Here is a 21,389-nt window from a genome sequence, read left to right on the forward strand (position 1 = left end):
TAAGTCTGTATGTTTTTGTTGTTATTATTATTATTATTATTATTATAAAATGCAAAAAAGTTTCCTTGTAGGTTATTAATATAATTGGCTTCATATGAAAACAACAGAAGACTCTGGTATGTGCTATTTTAGATAAATGTGTTGGTATGTGCATAAAAGTGACCTGAAATGTTCTATAATAACAATAGAATAGGTAAAAATTCATGTGTCCCATAGTTAATCACAAAACAACGGCCCACCCACACACACACATCTACGTACAAAAATGAAACTGTATCTCCCAAATACCAACATCCAGCTCAATTCTCAAATCAATAGAGCTTGATCTAATTTTCCTTGATGCCCAGACAAAGACCAAAGAGAAGCAGACAGTCTTTATAACTATTACATTCACGCAGTCAGAAATATCCAATTCCATCTGTCCAGCTCACTTTTATTTCCTTGTTATCAAATCTTATCAGACGGTTTCTGGATAAGGATACTTTACACATCTGTGACATTGAATTAAACCTATGAAGCTTCAGGGAGCTCGCACAAGGTTTTGTAAATCAGAGTGAGCTATTTTATTCTTTATTTCCATTTTCAACAGAGTAACAGTACATCAAATTGTGCATTAATTAACAGTGACATTTTTGAGTTTACGAATTCAAATGTACATATAATGAACAGTAATAAGGAATTAAACAAGTATCTCTACAAAGAAAAATATCACAGCATCCAATTTAAGAATATGTTGATTATTTTGCCCTATCGACCTCAACAAGGATAGTTGATGATTAATTAATTAGTTACAAAACTAAGTGTTGAAAAATGTGACTCAAATGGCCATAATACTCGCAATTTAAATCAAATAAAAAAAAACTTAAAATGAAACATTTCAATAAAGACAGGCAGAAATAAAGAATGAGAAAATAATAAATACAATACAGATGAAAACTGAATTACATTCTTGCATGCTTGATTCTCCGCAGTACAGTTGGCATCGTGTTAAGACCTCTGGTTTACGAGTTATTAAGGCTTTCCGAAAACCATTCATTTTCATTCAAAATATTGTTGAATAGACATATTCCATTGTATACAGTTTTATAACACCTGCAGTGTAAACTTGAGGATATTTAAAGTTGAAAAGCAATAAATACAGTATATCCGTTTCAGATTTGGCCATATGAACAATAACTTTTTGCCAAATAAATATATTTCAATCTGTCATTTGTGTTACTTTGCCACAGATTAAAGCCTAAAAATGCATTTATATAATCATTTCCTAGCATTGATTTCACCCACCATGAGTCTTATTTACAATAATTACACCAATAATATGGAACTCGAATCAAAATTAATTTTTCCAGCTGTAACACAGATTGACCAGTGAAGATATTCTGTACTAAACTGATGTATAACAATGTGCATTGTATATATGAGCATACAATGTATTGTTTGTTTCTATGTAATTCATTAAACTGTTCCAAATCATTCATTTTTATATAAACCCAACACACCTATAAAAGGTACATTTTTGGCACTAAATTCCCGAGAATCCCAAACATTCAGCCATTACTGTATACTGAGAATTGCTGTGTCTTAAACCAAGTATCTACTGTATTGCTACATGGATGCAAAGTTTCTAATGTAATGCGGAGACATATTCTGGCTTTACTCCCTGTAACGCATAAAGTGAGCAAGTTATTGCTTCTTAAGACAATAAACATTGAACTTTTCAAAAAGAATGTGGCAGTGCTTCATGTATGGCCTTAACAACTTGATTATGAGGGTTTTAAAAGTCGACTGAGATACAGTTTTCAGCTCTAATTTAAATACACACTCTGTAAATTTTCATAGTGGAATTAATCTTTAACAAAATCCTTTTTTCTAGTGATAAAGAGTACATTTCTTCACAAATTGTCAGATAGTTAACATATTTTTAAAGTGGGCATAAAAAATGTCTGTTGTCTTCCCATGGTTTTATATTGGTGTATAAATGTCTTGCTAAAATAGTTTATACAATTCATATGTCTATAATTATTTATTAAGACCTGACTCTTATTTTGATTTAAGATGTCACACAGTAAATCAATGTGCAATGTAACAGTATTTGTTTGATCGTATGCTGCTACATGTTCGCTGTACTGCCAGTAAAACGTTCTAACGCATCAAATAATTCCATGCAACATCTCATTAGATCATGGGAAACTAAGATGCCTTTCATGCGTATGCCCATAATTAATGCTACATCCTTATCATAGCTACTTGAGATTCTGAATCCCAAATGTCACAATAAATAATCATTTCAATAAAAAAAAGGAATGTTGGCTCATGCCAATCTAGCAGTCGCTTATTAAAAAGACATTTCAGATTATAAAGTGCAAAATTAAATCATCGTGTCATAATTAGTGATAGAACGATATACCGATCGGGGAGATTCATCGGACGATACCTGACAATTTTGAGATAACTGTGCCAGATTAAGTGGTCACGCCGCCTAGTGTCATTTCCATAATCAGCCAACAACCTAATGCACATTTTTTGTTTTCAAATAGTTTTTAGAGAATTTTGGTGTTCAATAAGTGTTCATAAAAATGTTTATTCAAATTCAGCAAATTTGTGTAATTGGGGAATAATCACAGTGACATCATGAAAAATCTACAAGAGGTCACTGTCACTTCAGAATGTATTGTAGACAACCAGCGACAGTCTTTAGAAATGTGTGTCGGCCTAAGTTATTGGTTAATAAAGCCTCTATTCATATAGACACTAACCACTAAGTAAAGCCACTTGCTGGTAGCATTGGCACTGTTCAATAATGAGAAAGACAAAAATAAAATAAAAAGATCCAAACTAAATCATGAAATCACAAACATTAACTCTTCGAACTATACATACTATATTGAATCTTTGTAAGACATGTATCTTTTCGTTTATTGATAATTACGCAAGAAAATAAATGCAAACCCGCACTTTTTAACCAATACATTCATCTCTCATATTGCACAAAACCCATCCCTTTTTTCCATTAACAATCAACCTGTGGTAGCACTCAAAACGATGACTGCACCAAACGTTTGCCTTTTATGTGGAAATCAATTCTAAACAGAGGATTTTTCCTTTGAAAGACATAGAGACCAGCTCAAGCGAATGTGTCGAAAGCTAAAATAAAGCCCAAAGGTTTGATCTGCATTCTTTGCCTTTCCTGATCTCTTTCCTTCTGAGGTTGAAAAGGAATATATCCTTAGTACCTCTGTGGTACATTCTGGAATGTTCCAGAAGGTGTTTTGTTCTGAAAACGTCTTGAAAATTCTAGAACATTCCAGAGGGTTCCAGTGCTGCAGTCATGCACCGACAGCACTCGTATGATAGAGGGCTTCGAGAGCCCTTCCAGGGAAAAAGAAAAACTAGTTATTAGTCTTAGGAACGTTCACAGCACGGTCCGACAGTGCTCTCCAGGGAGAGCTGTGAAGAGTGTCGAATCAGCGGTGCCATTGTGGGATCGACCATTGAAGAGGTCGGGAAAAGCTTGTACCAGCCAATCACCATGTTTGTCAAATCCAGCTCCTCCAATAGGATGCGTGCGACGCCCATAAAGCATTTGCGATCCATCCGGCCGTAGTTTCCCCAAACAATGACCTGTTGAGGAAAGATGGAGGAACTGTTTTATGTGAAAAGTAACAGAAATATACTTTATAAATTCTTGTTAATACCACTAAATACATCTGGGTGAATCTTATTTCATTATTTAGAGTCATTCATATTTATGGAAAGTGATACCTGATTTGTTAAGGTTAGATTTAATTGTAGGGGTTATTGTTTCTCCAATCAATCAGGTAGAGCTTTCCTGATGAATAGTTCTAAATATACAAATAGGTATCGTTTTCATCATTAACATAAATGTAATTATCCCCTGCCATTCTACATTTCCTAAATTCATGTTCTGGACACTTAATTTGATCATTTGTATCCTTATAAAAATATATTTACTGTATAAAGTAAATATATGTATGTATGTATGTACAGTTGCAGTCAGAAGTTTACATACGCTTAGGTTGAAGTCATTAAAACTTATTTTATTTACCACTCCACAGATTTAATATTATCAATCTATAATTTTGGCAAGTCTCTACTTTGTGCGTGACTCGAATAATTTTTCCAGCAATTATTTACAGACAGATTTTTCAAATGACAACATTCATCTGTACAAACAATAGTATGCAAGTATAAACACCATGGGACCACGCAGCCATTATACGCTCAGAAAGGAGATGCATACTCTCTAGAACATAGTTTGGTGCGAAAAGTGCAAATCAATCCCAGAACAACAGCAAATGACTTTGTGAAGATGCTGGAGGAAACAGGTAGACAAGTATCTATATCCACAGTAAAACGAGTCCTATATCAACATAACCTGAAAGGCTGCACTGCAAGGAAGAACCCACTGCACCAAAACTGCCATAAAAAAGCCAGACTACAGTTTGCAAGTGCACATGGGGACAAAGATCATACTTTTTGGATAAATTTTCTCTCGTCTGATGAAACAAAAATATAACTTTTTGGCCATTATGACCATCGCTATGTTTGGAGGAAAAAAGGTGAGGCTTGCAAGCCGAAGAACACCATCCCAATCATGAAGCATGATGTGGCAGAATCATGTTTTGGGGTGCTTTGCTGCAGGAGGGACTGGTGCACTTCACATATTAGATGGCATCATGAGGAAGAAAATGATGTGGACATATTCAAGCAACATCTCAAGACACCAGCCAGGAAGTTAAAACTTGGTCACAAATGGGTCTTCCAAATGGACACTGACCACAAGCATGTCTCCAAAGGCCCTGACCTCAGTACAATAGAAGATTTGTGGGCAGAGCTGAAAAAGTGTGTACAAGCAAGGAGGCCTACACACCTGACTCAGTTACACCAGTTCTGTCTGGAGGAATGGGCCAAAATTCTAGCAACTTATAGAGAGAAGCTTGTGGAAGGTTCCCTAAACTTTTGACCCAAGATTTGACCCTAACTGACCTAAGATTTTTTCTTTTTTTCTTCATTTTGACATCTTTTTTTTGTCACTGCATTACAGGAAATCCAAGCAAATTTATTTCACAGGTTTGTTTTTGCTATTTATAGTTTACCTGTACAACTTTTCCCTGTGGAGTCTCTGAGAACACAAGGACTTGATTGTAAAGGGGATCCAGAGATTTCCGCACTGACTTTGTCTTCTTTTTGGCGATACATATGCCATTTTCCAGAAGGTACACTTTGATATACACTGCTAAAAACAAGAAAGAAACATAATAATATATTATCAATTCAAACTACATCCAAGAAGTCCACAAGATATTGAAATTGACTCATTTTTATAAGGAAAGACTTCTAAGGCACCAATATTCAAACACACATATTATTACAATAATGGATCCACAATTAAAAAGAGAAGAACAATCTCCCAAGATCCAAAATAAAAAACACCTGTGCATTTGAGAAGCAATCTATAAGGACTTTCAAATGGATCTAATATGTTCTATACGAGTCATGGATCGGTGCATCAGAGAACAGGTTGATGAACAATCACCTGGAGGGCCCTTGGATCCAGGCTTCATGATGAGTCCTCGAGCCTGAATGATCTCCACCTCCAACTGTCCGTTCCTCTCCATCAGACCGATCTCCACATCTCCTGCAATACATCAACATGCAAATTAAGATGAGTCACATTTGAAAAAAACAATACAAATATCAAAGTTTTATGTTTGACATAGAGGATCTTATTTTATATTAAAATCTTATTTAACCATTTTGATTCTCCATAACATTATGCAACTTCCAAACTTTTGGAAAACATCCAAAACAATAGCAAATGTATTAACATTTATTCTGCATGATTTTGCCAAGCAACTGTGATATGAAATGATTTTTCATATCACACTCAAAAATATTGTACCTGATTTTCTAGATTTACGCATTTCAATTTCATAATAAATTGATTTAAGTATTTTTTAACAGATTAAATAAATACAACTTAAATATATGTATGTTTGTATGTTAATTCAATTTTGTTAAAGATTACTCAATTCAATTTAGTGGATATTTTTTATGTAACCTGTAATTGTTCCCTTAAGGAGCCAAACACCTAGTTTTGTTGGTGTAACATAATGTATAAAAAAAGGTGTATTAATAAATAATATATTAATTATTATTGAATACTTTAGTGTTTACATATATTATTGGTTATTAATATTACATAGTGTTATGTAATATTAATAACCATTATTATTATTATTATTAACTAAATAATTATTACTTATAAAGAATATACATATTAACAATAATAATATAATCATTAATATCAATCTGAAATATTAAAATATGCATTATATTTTTGTATTTCAATTTTATAAATAATATAAATAATATTTGTGACTTTATTATAACCAGTTAATTTAGATGTTACCACACAAAGCACATTTTAAGGTTACTTTTCCAGATTGTGCTTCTTAAATGATGCTGTTGGACCATTTCAGAGGGGGTTTTGAAAATATTTTACATTTTTGTGGGACTCTTAATATTGTGGGAATATAATATTATTAAAATACATTAACATTATGTATTAACATGTGCAAAGTGTTTTATTAAATATTGAGTTAAACTAACAATCTATGGTCTAATGGCCAGAGAGAGTATATATCTCTTTTGTTATAATAAGCAAAGCTGTGCATAATTAACATTTTCCAATTTTAAGATGTAACAGCATCATATTGTATGTCAGATGTGTCTAACAATCAAAGGCACTTACCCATTGAAGTGGTAGCTAGTGTTTGTCTTCCCACAAACTGAGCTGGTCCCATCCCATCTAGAAAGTTGCTAAACTGGGCATCTGATGCCAAGCACATACCACTGTAGTTCAGACTAATGGAGAGAGAACAGGGCAGTGTGAATGTAAAAATTCCCACTCATTTTAACTGCAGTTGTTTAACACAATGTCATGTGTATGCCACAGGTTTGGAATACATTCTGGTTTATAACATGGCACATAAATATGTTGGACAGCAATAGTTCACTTCATAAATTCAGAAGTTCTGATGTAATATTCTGGTATAGAAGAGTGTGTTCTTACAGTATGTGATGTTTTCCCAAATACTTAGATACATTTTTACTAATTTGGGAATGTAAAGTTTGGGAATTAATGTTATACTATTATTCCCTACTATTAGCAATGTTTAAAACTGAAGTGTCACATTTTTCAAATGTTAAAATAGTTATCCTATCCCCACTTAAAATGCAGAGATCTATACGCCATTTGTAGGTTGATTTCCCTGAAAAGTGAAACCACTGTGGCTTTGTGACACTTTAAAACTGTTTGTTTTAGCACACACATACACACACACTACTTTCACAGTATTTATAGGCGGATTTGAGATGCATGCTGACAAATATTACACAATAAAGCCACTATTGCTGTGTGTGTGTGTGTGTGTGTGTGTGTGTTAGCGTGCATGTGTTTGTGTGTGTGTGTGTGTGTGAGCGTGCATGTGTGTGTGTGTGTGTGTGTGTGTGTGTGCGTGTGCTGTGTGTGTGTGTGTGTGTGTGTGTGTGTGTGTGTGTGTGTGTGTGTGTGTGTGTGTGTGTGTGTGTGTGTGTGTGTGTGTGTGTATGTGTGAGCGTGTATTTATCACTTTGTGGGGACCAAATGTCCCCATAAGGATAGTAAAACCCGAAATGTTTGACCTTGTGGGGACATTTTGTCGGTCCCCATGAGGAAAACAGCTTATAAATCATACTAAATTATGTTTTTTGAAAATGTAAAAATGCAGAAAGTTTTCTGTGAGGGTTAGGTTTAGGGTAGGTTAGGGGATAGAATATAAAGTTTGTACAGTATAAAAACCATTATGTCTATGGAAAGTCCCCATAAAACATGGAAACACAACATGTGTGTGTGTGTGTGTGTGTGTGTGTGTGTGTGTGTGTGTGTGTGTGTGTGTGTGTGTGTGTGTGTGTGTGTGTGTGTGTGTGTGTGTGTGTGTGTGTTACTAAGGTTATGCTCCATGTCAAGGCCATAACCATATCTTCATTATTGGGGGGGGGGACAAACCATTTTTGGGGTGGGGGGTCACAGGTGTTGAGGTCACAAATATAGTGGTCCTCTTTGGTCCTTTAATAAAGACTTGAAATGCGATAAAGGCCCAAATTGTATAATTTTTGGTTTTAAAAGATACATGTATTTTAAAAGTTCACCCAGTACAAGACAAACACTGTGTCTGCATTGCTAGCAATTAGCCTGTTTCAGTCATCTTTTCTTTCTTTTGTGTGCTGCCTCAAAGAAAAGATTAATATCATTAAAATTTATTTTCATCATTGATGTATCTGTAAAATGATATGATAAAAATATGACACTGTCCTTGCCAAAACCTAAAAGCACAATAGATGTAACAAGTCACCATTTTCTAGTTCTGATCTGGGCAATAACACTCTACTTTGTGTATTTTTTATAGATCATTTTCTAAAAAGCTCCTTCAAAAGCCTGCCAGATTACCACATTCATTCAATTACTTTACAGTATACACACATTCACTCTTCGTCTTTAGCCTGATTCGCTGAAAACTGCTCCATTAATGTTTTCACATTCATGGTTATGAATGACATAAAAATCACATACTGTACGTGCCATTATTTTTATTAAAAATGCCGAATTTTGCCAAATGGTGAATAGTTTGCACCCTTGGAAATTAATGTCAGTCTGTACAACAATTCAATCATAAAACAGTGGTCAAATGTTGCATGTTTAGTGAGAGCCTTACATCTCACATGACACAAAGACTCTTAACCTGAACTGCTTGCCGAAGTTTCCCGCTCAGCTTCTTAAACTTGAGTCCCGCCTTAATCAATTTGATTGGCATTGATGAGTACTGTTAGACTACTGAGCGTGGTAAAAATGTAACTTTTTAATCTATTATGTTATTCCTGCTACAACTTAATAACAATTAGACAGCGTGCATAATGGAATGAAGCAGAACAGCAACAAGGCCATATCTGATTATTGGGGGGGGGACTTGTCCCCATCAAAGTACATTGTGGTTACGGCACTGCGCTCAGATGCAATTAGGTCCCATTTCTGTTTTTAACGAAAGATCCTAAATGCAGAAACAGATGCTGTAAAACATGTTTTTGTCTCCTGAAGGCCAAAAAGGACACCTAAGAGGTCAAAGAGTGTTGCCTGGGTCACCATTCACTTTCATTGTATAAAAAAAAAAACCATGTAATGAAAGTATATGGTGGTTGAAGTTGCCAATCACTAACTTTCTGCCTAAAATCTCATTTAGTGATCGACGCAAGAGAGAACCTCATATGTGTTTGAAACAACATGAGGAATACAAATTTTTAGTGTATTATCCCTTTAATAGGGCATTTTGAAAAGCAACACGTGGGCATGGACCTTGACAGTCCTCTTTATCCATTCTCCTTCAAACCCCCTTCCAAACCCATCCCTCTCTCCTTCTCCGCCTCCATTCTTCCATCCCCTGCTTCCCATTCCCATCTCTCTCTGTTTGTTCTCAATAAGCCTCCACACTAATGTAAACCGGCTTCATAATTAATTTTCTTTCTGCCTCTTGACCTCGATTCTCTCCATCGCCCCTCCACCCATTCCCAATTCTGTCTCCGTCGCTTGTCGTCTCCACACAGGTCTATTTTTAATGCTTTTGGGAGGATCCAGACAAACTCGATGCCTAATGCTCAGACTGAGCCTCCCAAGGGAGCTTTCTCTTTCTCTCACTCGTCACACTATCCAGTTCATCATTTATTCTCTCTCTCTGTCTCTATATCCACTCGTATCTCTCCTTTTAAAGGGGTAGTTCACCCGGAAATGAAAATGATGTCATTATTTACTCACCCTAACTTAGTTCCAAACAGTATGCTGTTTTTTTTTTTAATAATCTTTATGCAGTCACATCTGTCAAGCTCCAAAAAGAAAAAAATATAAAAGTATCATAAAAGTTGTCCATGTGGCTTGAAGACTTTTTAAGCCATACGATAGTTTAACCAAACCAATTTAAGTTGTTATTCACTGAAAATATTCTACTCTGCTGAAGCTGTGACTACAAAAGTTGTATAGACTACAAAAATGGTGCATTGAAGGCAAATGTCATTGGTTCTTGCATGTCACTGATGCCAATGTAGCCATATTTGATTTGAGATTTACAGCAGAGGGAAGATTTTCAGTGTATAAAACTTACATTTTGATGTATTCCCTATACAATATGACTTTAAAAGTCTTGGAATATAATACATGAGCCATATGTACTACTTTTATGATCATCATATCCTTGACAGATTCAGTCCCATGTCATTTTCATTATGTGTAAAAGAGTGGTCAGGATATATGTTTTTCTTCCCAATTTGGAATGCTCAATTCCCAAGACACTCTAAGTCCTCGTGGTGGTGTATTGACTTGCCTCAAACCGGGTGGCAGAGGACGAATCTCAGTTGCCTCCACGTCTGAGACCGTCAATCCACGAATCTTATCACATGGCTTGTTGAGCATGTTATTGCGGAGACATAGTGCGTGTGGAGGCGTCACGCAATTCTTCGCGGCATCCACAAACAACTCACCACGTGCCCCTCTGAGAGCAAGAACCACATTATAGCGATCACGAGGAGGTTACCCCATGTGACTCTACCCTCCCTAGCAACCGGTCCAATTTGGTTGCTTAGGAGACCTGGCTGGAGTCACTCAGCACGCCCTGGATTCAAACTCGTTCGGTCTCCAGGGATGGTAGTCAGCGTCTTTTTTCTCACTGAGCTACCCAGGCCCCCCACGGTCAGGATATTTTGAAAAACAATGCACCTTTTCTGTTCGACGGAAGAAAGAAATTTGGGTACAGAACAACATGAGGGTGAGTAAATGATGACAAATTGGGTGAACTATTCCTTTAAATTTCAATCTCTTACACAAAGCAATCCTATGTCTTCAGAAGACTACAAACATAGCACACAAGTTGTACAGATTACACTATATGAACTGTCATCAGAAAATAGCTATTGATGATTAATGATTAAATAATTACTTTTCATTTCTGGGTGAACTATTCACCCTCTCTCTCTCTCTCTCTCTCTCTACACTCACACACACACACACACACACACACACACACACACACACACACACACACACACAACACTCTCTCATGTGACAATTCATCTTTCTATCCCACAAAATGGAGAGTCATTATTACTCACTGCATTTTGCATGCACTGTCAGCAGCAGCCATTAGTAAACACCCATGCATTACTACAAACGCTTCTGAGCATGACAAATACACCCATTACTGTTGTGTTGCACATATTGCACACTGCATTCTTGATGTCACTTGAATAAACATTTGTCTGCGTTACATCTTCATCACGGCTTTTCAGCGCATTGCTATGAATTGCTTTTATCTATCACTGTCACTACACTTTAATGTTGAACTGGTATTCATATGCAAACTTTTTAACACCGATGCAAATTCCTACAGGCACATACAGAGTTCATCTTTGCTGGAAGAAGTTGAAAGGTTTATGGAGTTAGTCCAAGCATTGTTTGTCTGCAGATGCCACTTGGTTTGATATTTCGATTTCTACTGCAATGATATTCACACGTTTTAAAGCGTGACTAAAGTGGCCAACTCCTTTTCAAGGCCACTGTATGAATAGTTACTTTTTCCAGGAAAATCCTAAAGGATAAAAATACACTATTCAACTTTATTTTGAATGTCTAGAATTCCAATGATCTTGCATGATTTAAATTATGTGTCAATGTTGTTGGCCTCATTCAAATTTTTTTCAAAGCTTTTTTGTTTTTGAAAAAATGTCTGGGGGGTTACAGGTAAACAATTTTAAGATTATGAATTTTGTGATTTTCATAACCTTGAAACCTTGAGGCAGTCACACAGTCCAGTCTCAATTCATTAGACTTTATAAGAGCACTTTTAATCCATGCAAAACGAGAAGTCCTGCTTTTAGATTTATAATTAGTGCATCCGTTTGCAGCTTTCTAGGGCATTTTGACAGGTCTATTACATAAATGTCAGTGACGTGACCTCTTTCAAACTTTTTGCTTTCCAAATAAGATGACTTTAGAGAGAAAAGTTGCTTTCTGCATGTCAGATAAGCAAGACATTACCTGGTTAACACAGTAATGTTATATGCATGTCATCCTGGACTTACACTGACACCTAGTGGTGTGGATGCAGCATCATTCATACACAAAAGATTTCAGTTACCAATGCCAATGGAAATATTAACTACTCACATGTCAGCCATGATTCATTTAATACATGAGTTAACGTGTCCTAAACAGGGCAGTTACTGAGATTAACCATTGTATTTAGCTGATCATGTGATCCTAACCTGGCAGCCCCCATGAGGAGACCATCTCCATGTAGAATAAAACAGTTTTCATAAGGTTACTGATATGAATGTCTTCATCTCATGGTAGCGGTCATGATTTTATACATTAGTTTCATAAATACAATTAATTTGTTTAGGAGTAAAACCTTTTTAATGAGGAAAAAATTATTAAGTGCATATTTAATTTGTGAAAGCAAAATGTGGTATAATGCTAGCTGGTGAAGCTACTTTGAAACTAAACAAAAGGTTTTTAAAAGAACTATCTCAACAGATATGTTTACACTAAATACACTAAATAAGTAAAACTTCACTAGAATGAATCAGCCATTCCAAAGCTACATGAGAGAGAGAAGTCTGTTTCTTCATAACATCTATATTGGTGTTTGACGGAATAAAGAAAGACATATGGTTTTGAAACAACATGCGGGTGAATAAAATCAGATTTTTTAAATTATTTTATTATTATTTATTTATTTGTTTGTTACAAACAAAAAAAAGTGATAAAAGAAGATTGGTAACACCTTATTTTGATAGTCCCACTACAGATATTCACTTTAGAGTCACTTTACTTTAAGGTGGTATCAACTATTCATCTATAGTTACATAGGGATCATAAAAATAAAGTGAATATCAAGGAATACGATTAACTAACTGCTACTTGTCTCCTTTTTTGAAACAGACTATCAGCAGATGGTAAATACTAATACTGATAATAACACACAGCAATAGCAGCACCATATTGCAACCAGCATAGACTGTGTGTAAAAGAAATATTCAGTAAATGTACAGAATATATTTACAGGCTACTGAAAGTCTACTGAATGTTTGTTGAAACACTGTTTACTAGCTATGGCAAGTCAGTTGATAAGCTGTTAATTTTCCTGTTATACATGCTATTGAAAGTCAACTGAATGTTTGTCGAAACACTGTTTACTAGCTATAGCAAGTCAGTTGATAAGCTGTTAATTTTCCTGTTATACATGCTATTTAAAGTCTACCAAATGTTTGTTGAAACACTGTTTACTAGCTATGGCAAGTCAGTTGATAAGCTGTTAATTTTCCTGTTATACATGCTATTGAAAGTCAACTGAATGTTTGTCGAAACACTGTTTACTAGCTATAGCAAGTCAGTTGATAAGCTGTTAATTTTCCTGTTATACATGCTATTTAAAGTCTACCAAATGTTTGTTGAAACACTGTTTACTAGCTATGGCAAGTCAGTTGATAAGCTGTTAATTTTCCTGTTATACATGCTATTTAAAGCCTACCGAATGTTTGTCGAAACACTGTTTACTAGCTATAGCAAGTCAGTTGATAAGCTGTTAATTTTCCTGTTATACATGCTATTTAAAGCCTACCGAATGTTTGTTGAAACACTGTTTACTAGCTATGGCAAGTCAGTTGATAAGCTGTTAATTTTCCTGTTATACATGCTATTTAAAGCCTACCGAATGTTTGTCGAAACACTGTTTACTAGCTATAGCAAGTCAGTTGATAAGCTGTTAATTTTCCTGTTATACATGCTATTTAAAGCCTACCGAATGTTTGTCGAAACACTGTTTACTAGCTATAGCAAGTCAGTTGATAAGCTGTTAATTTTTCTGTTATACATGCTATTTAAAACCTACCGAATGTTTGTTGAAACACTGTTTACTAGCTATAGCAAGTCAGTTGATAAGCTGTTAATTTTCCTGTTATACATGCTATTGAAAGTCTACCGAATGTTTGTCGAAACACTGTTTACTAGCTATGGCAAGTCAGTTGATAAGCTGTTAATTTTCCTGTTATACATGCTATTGAAAGTCTACCGAATGTTTGTCGAAACACTGTTTACTAGCTATAGCAAGTCAGTTGATAAGCTGTTATTTTCCTGTTATACATGCTATTTAAAGCCTACCGAATGTTTGTTGAAACACTGTTTACTAGCTATAGCAAGTCAGTTGATAAGCTGTTAATTTTCCTGTTATACATGCTATTTAAAGCCTACCGAATGTTTGTCGAAACACTGTTTACTAGCTATGGCAAGTCAGTTGATAAGCTGTTCATTTTCCTGTTATACATGCTATTGAAAGTCAACTGAATGTTTGTTGAAACATTGTTAACTAGCTATAACAAGTCAGTTGATAAGTCACTTATAGTCAGTTAAAAATCTGTAGGGGGACTATCAAAATAAAGTGTTACCAGAAGATTTTGTGTACAAAAGATACTGAATAAATATTCCTGGAATTTGCAGTGTAAACATATCCTAACCAAAAATGCCACTGCATCAAAACCGTCATACACGCTGAGCCTTCAGCAACATTGAGTGTTTATGTAAAATGCTTTTTACTCAGTAACGTATTCATGAGATGCATAAGATGCAGTGTAATATGGTGAAATATCCTCTGTGGTGGCAAACAAAATTGTAATCCCAATGCTCCATAAACTACGCAGTAATCCATCTGAAATGCGCTGGATTTTACTCCCATGATGGAGTTGCACAGGAAGAGCATCCAACTGCATTACATAAGGTTTGTGAGGATTTTATCACTGTCTGTGAATTTCTAATGGAGCTCTGGGCATTGGACAAAGGGTTTGAAGGGAAATTTATGCAGAATAGATTGTCAGTCGCACACAACATATTGCTATAATTATGTAACGGAGCACATTCTTTTGAAAGGAAGCAAAGTTTCAACTGCAAGTGCTTTTGAGAAGTTTTGTTGGAATCAATGAATGGTTCTTGTTTTGATTGTTCTGCATGAAAACCATTCTATTTGAAATGACAAGCCATTTAAAGTGACCATTTAAAACCTCAGCCATAGTTTCAGAATGCTCAGTTTAGTTCCATTCATAATTTCCAAAGCGCTGTACTTCCTGGTCCAAGCCTATATCAATCAAGTAATTTTCATCCCAAAACTTCTTTCATCTCAATTAGTCACATCTATGCACGAACCAGCAAATATATTCTCCATTTATGTATCCAATATTGTGCAAAACCGTTTGTTAGAATAGTCTTCTCATTAGGAGTTGAAGCGAAACAGCTTTTGTCATCCACAGAGCTAGTTTTTTGAAGCTGCATCATACCTTCCAAAATCTGCAGCTAAAGTTAACTTTGAAGTGACACACCAGACATTTCCCAGCCCATACTAGATTTTAGATTTTTGAAGTTTACAAAAAGTCGATATAAATGTTCGAAGGTTTATTGTTGGTTATGTAACATAAGTGGACTACCAAAAAAAACACTAAATATTGCTACTTGTTCCAAAAAATTTAAGCATAATCACCTGACAGTAAAGGTACCGTTAGTGCTTTCCTTGTGCTGTCAGATGTGAGTGAATGCACAACTGCGCTTCAAGAGGAATGTAATATTAGCCATAGTCCTTAAAAATGAATCCCAAACCAATGTAATGGGATTTATGTTTAATACTCACTTGCCCTCTGAGCCATAGCTGTTCATGCTGTCCTCTATGGACTCGTGGCTGGCCTGCCGAACTGTGCGACTGGGCATCTCTACGGCCAGTCCTGTCTCTGTGCTCCGCTGAATACCTTTTAACCTGCGGCCCTCTGGGTCTGAAAGAAGGAAAGGAAAGAGAAAAAGAATGATTTTGTTGTTGCTGATTAAACCAGAATTGTATTCATAAGATCACTTAAACTACACTTTCACATCTATGAGTGGTGCTTGTCCACGCACACTCGCCACCATGATGCTTTGCTAGCGTTAAATAAGAGGGGATTGGTGACATCAGCCAAAATGGAAAGTGGTGGAGCAAGTTATTATATATTGATGGAAGATTGTGAAGACAAGCATTTTTTTATAATTTTATTTTAATGATGATCTGTGCATATTAAGACCAGGAACGTGTATTAAGGAAGTAAATAGGATCAATAGAGCTGAACAGTCTGGTTCCGGAAGTAAAAACCTCAACATTTTCTTCAAATGTGTTCTGGTGAAGAAAGAAATTCAGACACACCTGGGATATCACGAGGGTGAGTAAATGATGAGAGAATTTTCATTTTTGGGTGAACCATCCATATAAATTTTAAATTTAGATTATAAGTATATAAACAATATTATTTAACTTTTATTGCAAAATATTCAGTTATTACAAATATATAAGTAGTTTGAGTGCATAGGAAGTCCGAATTGTTTGCATCATTTGCAATGCGTTATGGGACTGAGCGGTCGCTGCAGGGATTGTTTAGCAAGCTTTGTTATCCGCAAGTCTCCACCCTCTTGTGAAGCTTACTGGAAGCTTTGGATTATAGTATTTAAGTACTTAAATATTTATATTTTTTGCATCAAAATGGATCGTATCACTTTAGAATACATATATTTAACCGCTGGAGTCATACGTATGATGCTTATGCTGACTGTCTGTTCTTTTTGGAGCTTCAAAAGTCAAATCACCATCCACTTGCATTTTAAGGACCTTCTGAGCTAAGATATTTTTCCATTTTTCTTCAAATGTGTTCTGGTGAAGAGAGAAAGTCATACATGCCTGGGATATCATGAGGGTGAGTATATAATTAGAGAATTTTAATTTTTGGGTGAACTATCCCTTTAAATCAATAGATTTTCATGATCATTTTGAAAGACTTAAGCAAAGAGAAATCTATTAAAAAATTATAATATCTTCATCCAAGAAATTAAAATTCTGGTTTTCGTAATGCAACAGAAGTAAGGTCTCTGGACCTCAGTTCCTTTTTCATCATCTTTGAAAATTGGAAGTTAGCCACTGAATTGCATTGTATCAGCGCTAAAGCAGAGCGCTCGCTGGAGAAATAGGAGTACAGCCATATTCACAGCTTATTCCTGGACTTGAAGCACATGACCTAGTTAGGCCAGTCCTAAAAATATAGCAATCTTTTGTCCCAGCATTCCTGGTGCGGTTGGCACATGCTAACTAGCATGTCACAATAACCTTCCAAAACAGAACACTGTGTTTCAGAAAATGTGCTAGAAATGCCAGGGTTGCTATGGGAGACAAGACTGATGTGTTTCAATGGATCTCTCTCTCTCTCTCTCTCTCTCTCTCTCTCTCTCTCTCTCTCTCTCTCTCTGCTCTCTCTCTCTCTCTCTCTCTGTTTTTCTCTCTTTTTTGCAACTAGATCAAAGCTTGCAAGAGTGATAGCTTTCATCTTTTCACAAAGATGCCCAGCAGGTGTGTGGACAATAACAAGATTTGGTGCTTGCCCATACAAAATTCGCCGCCACAGTTTTAGGGTATTTTGGGTTGTTGCTGGGGTGTTGCTATGATTAAATTTTTAATCCATTGATTGTTCGTGGGTTTGGTTTAGGGGTGGAGTTAATATAATATGCATTTATGTTGACTGTATTACATAATTTACAACTGAAAACGACTTGCTTTTGGCGCCACTCTGTGTACATTTCAACCGTAAACTGGGACTCTTCCAGCTTCGGCCACTGGGGGCAGTGGTTCGAATTTCAGTAAGCACAGACCAATTTCATCTGAAGAACTTTTAATGTGCTGTCGCCGAATTCTGCAGTGAGATCAGTCTGCTCCAATGTGAGTCTAGACTAGAATTGTTTTGCCTGCCTCATTCCCCAGGTGACAATTGTAAGTCTCAGCACTCAGTAATAACACACCTCTCATATAAGTCATAAGATTTTGAGCTATTATTAATATCTGTTGTACAAACTAAAAAAGTAATGGTTCAATACAAGTAAAGCTCAATCGCCAGCATTTGTTGCATAATGTTGATTACAACAAAAATTATTTTTGACTTATCTCTGATTTTATTTATTTATTTATTTATTTAAAATCTGGGTTACAGTGAGGCACTTACAATGGAAGTGAATGGGGCCAATCTGAAAAAGATAAATTGCTCACTATTTCAAAAGTATAGCCACAAGACATAAACAATATGCAAGTTAACATAATTTTAGTGTGATAAAATTTCTTAAAAACGTTTTCTGTGTAAAGTTATTTACAATATTACAAATTTGTTGCCATGGCGATGTAACACTGTAAACCCAAAATGACTGTAAAAATTACCATTTAAACAACTTTAAAGCTCAAATAATACACAAGTTTAAACAGAAGAATTCATGTACTGTAAGTGCTTTTATGAAATTAAAAGTTTAACATTTCTGGCTTTAAACCTCCAAAAATTGGCCCCTATTCACTTCCAATGTAAATGCTTTACAGTAACCTAAATTTTTGCTCTTTTTTTAAAGAACCTTTTCTTTGATGAGTAAAAATATTTTTTTGCCACAAATGCTGTCGATTGAGCTTAACTTGTTCTGAACCCCAAATATTCCTAGTCCTATAAGTGCTGAAGTGTTATATGGAGTGTAAAAGTGATGCTTGCCTCAACAATACTCAATACTAATATTAAAAAGTTATATTTTCTCACATGGTAAAACGTATAGATGCAATATCCAATTTGATATTAAATATGTATTATGTAAGGAGTGTAAGAGGTTTTCCATTCACTGGACATGTCATCTTACTTTAATGTTTTGCTATGCTGTCAAGTATTGTGCAATCACAGTAAGGTCTCATTGACTGGCTCCATTGACGCTGACAACAGATAAAGTGTTTTATTTTATCAGTATGGTCTACACTCATTCATTAAAGTGACATTCATGAATTTACAAAAAAAAAGAAAAAAGAGGTTTTTCTAACAAGCTTTTTGTTGTTATCTCAGCTTGGTTGTGGTTTATGCCCCATGCATGTCACCTGTCAGGATGTTTAAATTTATTTCATACAAATTTCATTAAATAAGAGACAGGCCTCAAAAACCGTAAGGCTTTAGACCCTACATCTTGAGTAAAAGCCTATTGTTAAATCACAGATGATTTAAAATTAAACTAGATTTTAACATGTGAGAACATTTGTGTTGTGGTTGCCCATGAAAAAGACACTGCCATGATTGGGTGGTTGTCAGGGCATTGCTCAAAATCAATCTCAAAATTTTAAATAAGGCTTCTCTTTTCAATGTGTGTGTAAACAGTAGATAGTGTCATTACATGTAAAATTTATTAAAAAGTCTCATCGTGCATGATTATTATCGGTCATCGTTTTCATGATTGATCATTGTTGTCATTTCCAAGTACTCAAGTACTCGTACCCAACCCTAGTAGACACCAGTAATGAACGCATGCATCTCTTTCTTAATTAGAAGTGCCATGTGCTGTTGTGTCACTAATGGACTCCGTGCATCCCACATTCAAATGAACAGGAAAAATATGCTGATAACTTCTGTCTGATTTAAACATTGCTTGCTGAAGATCATTAGGGCAGTCATTGATCGTCATCCAAATGAGGATGTCAGTTTTCTGGTTTGTGTAAGACATCGATCACGCCATTACCTCTCATTACCCCAGCCTACTTTAATTACCTATTAACTCTTTGATAAATCAGTAGCACTGAAGGTCTATTGATCAATAGTTACGTTGATGGATGCATGGTTGGAGGCTGTAACCTTTGTGCTCTCCAACCTGACGCATAATCCAACACAAGTACTGTTTTTGAAGTAAAAGTAAGGGTAAAGAGATTAATCCAGCCGTGAATATATTTTTCTTTCTTTCTTTCTTTCTTTCTCAATTCCCTTTAAGTTCTACATGTTGTGTTTGTATAGTTTTTATCATGTGCTGGTCATTAGATGAGAGCACATCTGCTTAATCACAGTAGAAGGTCTGATCATACACAAATGCGTCCTGCTGAGCCGAGAATCATGGCAAATATTTACTCATATATCATTATAATGTGGCTCCAGCATTTTGAGTACAAGCTAATGAGAGCTGAGGTTTAGGATGAGACTGTGAAGGTAAAAGCTTTGATCTGAGCTATAATTGGATGCAAGAGGAGGGAAAACGACCTCAGAAGGTCATTTGTCAGAAGCAAATATATGAGAGTTATATTAATACACCTGAGATATTTCTGGGGTTTTATGAGCTTGATTTTTCATACTGGGACTTCAGTTACTAAGTGTAGACACCATCCCCATACACCATTTATACAGACTGACTCAAACATTCTTCAGTACCTGTAAAAGTACAAATGAGCCTCTGGTGATGTATAGATATTGCAATAAAATGTACACATACTTTGCCTTTTCCATCCTTTACTGTTGCAGCTCAAACACTTTTTTCCAGATTAACACTTAATATGAAACATATACTGTTTATTCTACTGCTTTGCCTTTAATGAGACAGGGGTGTTTTCCATCCAAAAAGCTTTGAGTCTACCCTGCAAGGTTTTTCTCAAGGACAGAAACACATGGTGCCACTAAAATATCATATAATAGCATAAAGATGGTTTCAAAGGACTGAAAGTGATAAAACTCATATGTTCAGCCTGATATAATGAAAATTGCGTGACTGTGGCAACATTTTAGAAAAGAAAATGCATATATATATATATATATATATATATATATATGCCAGTTAGTTCCGGTCCTCAAATTTGTTTGGACGAGAGACGTTCCAGGAGCACTGATGGTGTGACACCATCAGCACTCAGATGCTTCACTGTGTGTGTGTGTGTATATCACTCCGCTTGTGTTCATGCTGTTCTAAACTAAAGTGTAAGTGTAGTGCATATCTGTTAGGAGTTACGGTCTTTATTTTTTAATTACATATGTTAGCCAGCAGGTGGTGGCAAAAGATAATTTTTGTGTGTAATATGAGCCAGTTGTGACATAAAGTGAATCCGTTAGTCATTGTTTACATAGAACAGCGCTCTGTGATTGCTCTATTACTAATACATTACCAAAGCTAGGAAATAGCTTTAAACGGCTTTAAACGGACAACTTCAGGATTAAGGCTCATGCTGAGAGACACAACAGACTGATTTATTACAGAACTCATGTGCTTACCTTTTATCGGTGTTTCCACATTGGATACATACTGTTTAAAATGGCGGAGGACATCGCTGTTTCTATAGTGAATGACTCTTGCGCACCGGCTACTGCGAAATAGAGAGGAATACCCCCGCTTGGACGTCTATTTTCCACTGAGAAAGCTGACAGCATCTCTGATTGGGTGTGGCAACAGGTGATTGCACATGCTCCATCTC

At 35.7% G+C, this 21,389-nt stretch overlaps 1 protein-coding gene across 2 annotated transcripts in view; it reads right to left on the reverse strand.

Moving 5' to 3' along the window:
• Positions 1-251: 251 nt before the first annotated feature.
• LOC127653613 (regulating synaptic membrane exocytosis protein 4-like) overlaps positions 252-21,389 on the reverse strand; it is a 39,560-nt gene continuing 18,422 nt past the window's right edge. Inside the window, exons 2-6 of one of the 2 annotated variants that reach the window (XM_052140349.1) lie at positions 15,777-15,915; positions 6,776-6,888; positions 5,558-5,659; positions 5,118-5,254; positions 252-3,621 (exon numbers count right to left, since the gene is read on the reverse strand). In XM_052140349.1, coding sequence (XP_051996309.1) covers positions 3,403-3,621; positions 5,118-5,254; positions 5,558-5,659; positions 6,776-6,888; positions 15,777-15,915 — 710 coding nt within the window. In that variant the 3' untranslated portion in view covers positions 252-3,402. Of the gene's footprint in view, positions 3,622-5,117; positions 5,258-5,557; positions 5,660-6,775; positions 6,889-15,776; positions 15,916-21,389 lie in introns of both variants that reach the window. The other variant, XM_052140348.1, reaches the window with a different exon arrangement.

The sequence above is a fragment of the Xyrauchen texanus genome, chromosome 13, assembly GCF_025860055.1.
Source record: "Xyrauchen texanus isolate HMW12.3.18 chromosome 13, RBS_HiC_50CHRs, whole genome shotgun sequence".
NCBI lineage: Eukaryota > Metazoa > Chordata > Actinopteri > Cypriniformes > Catostomidae > Xyrauchen > Xyrauchen texanus.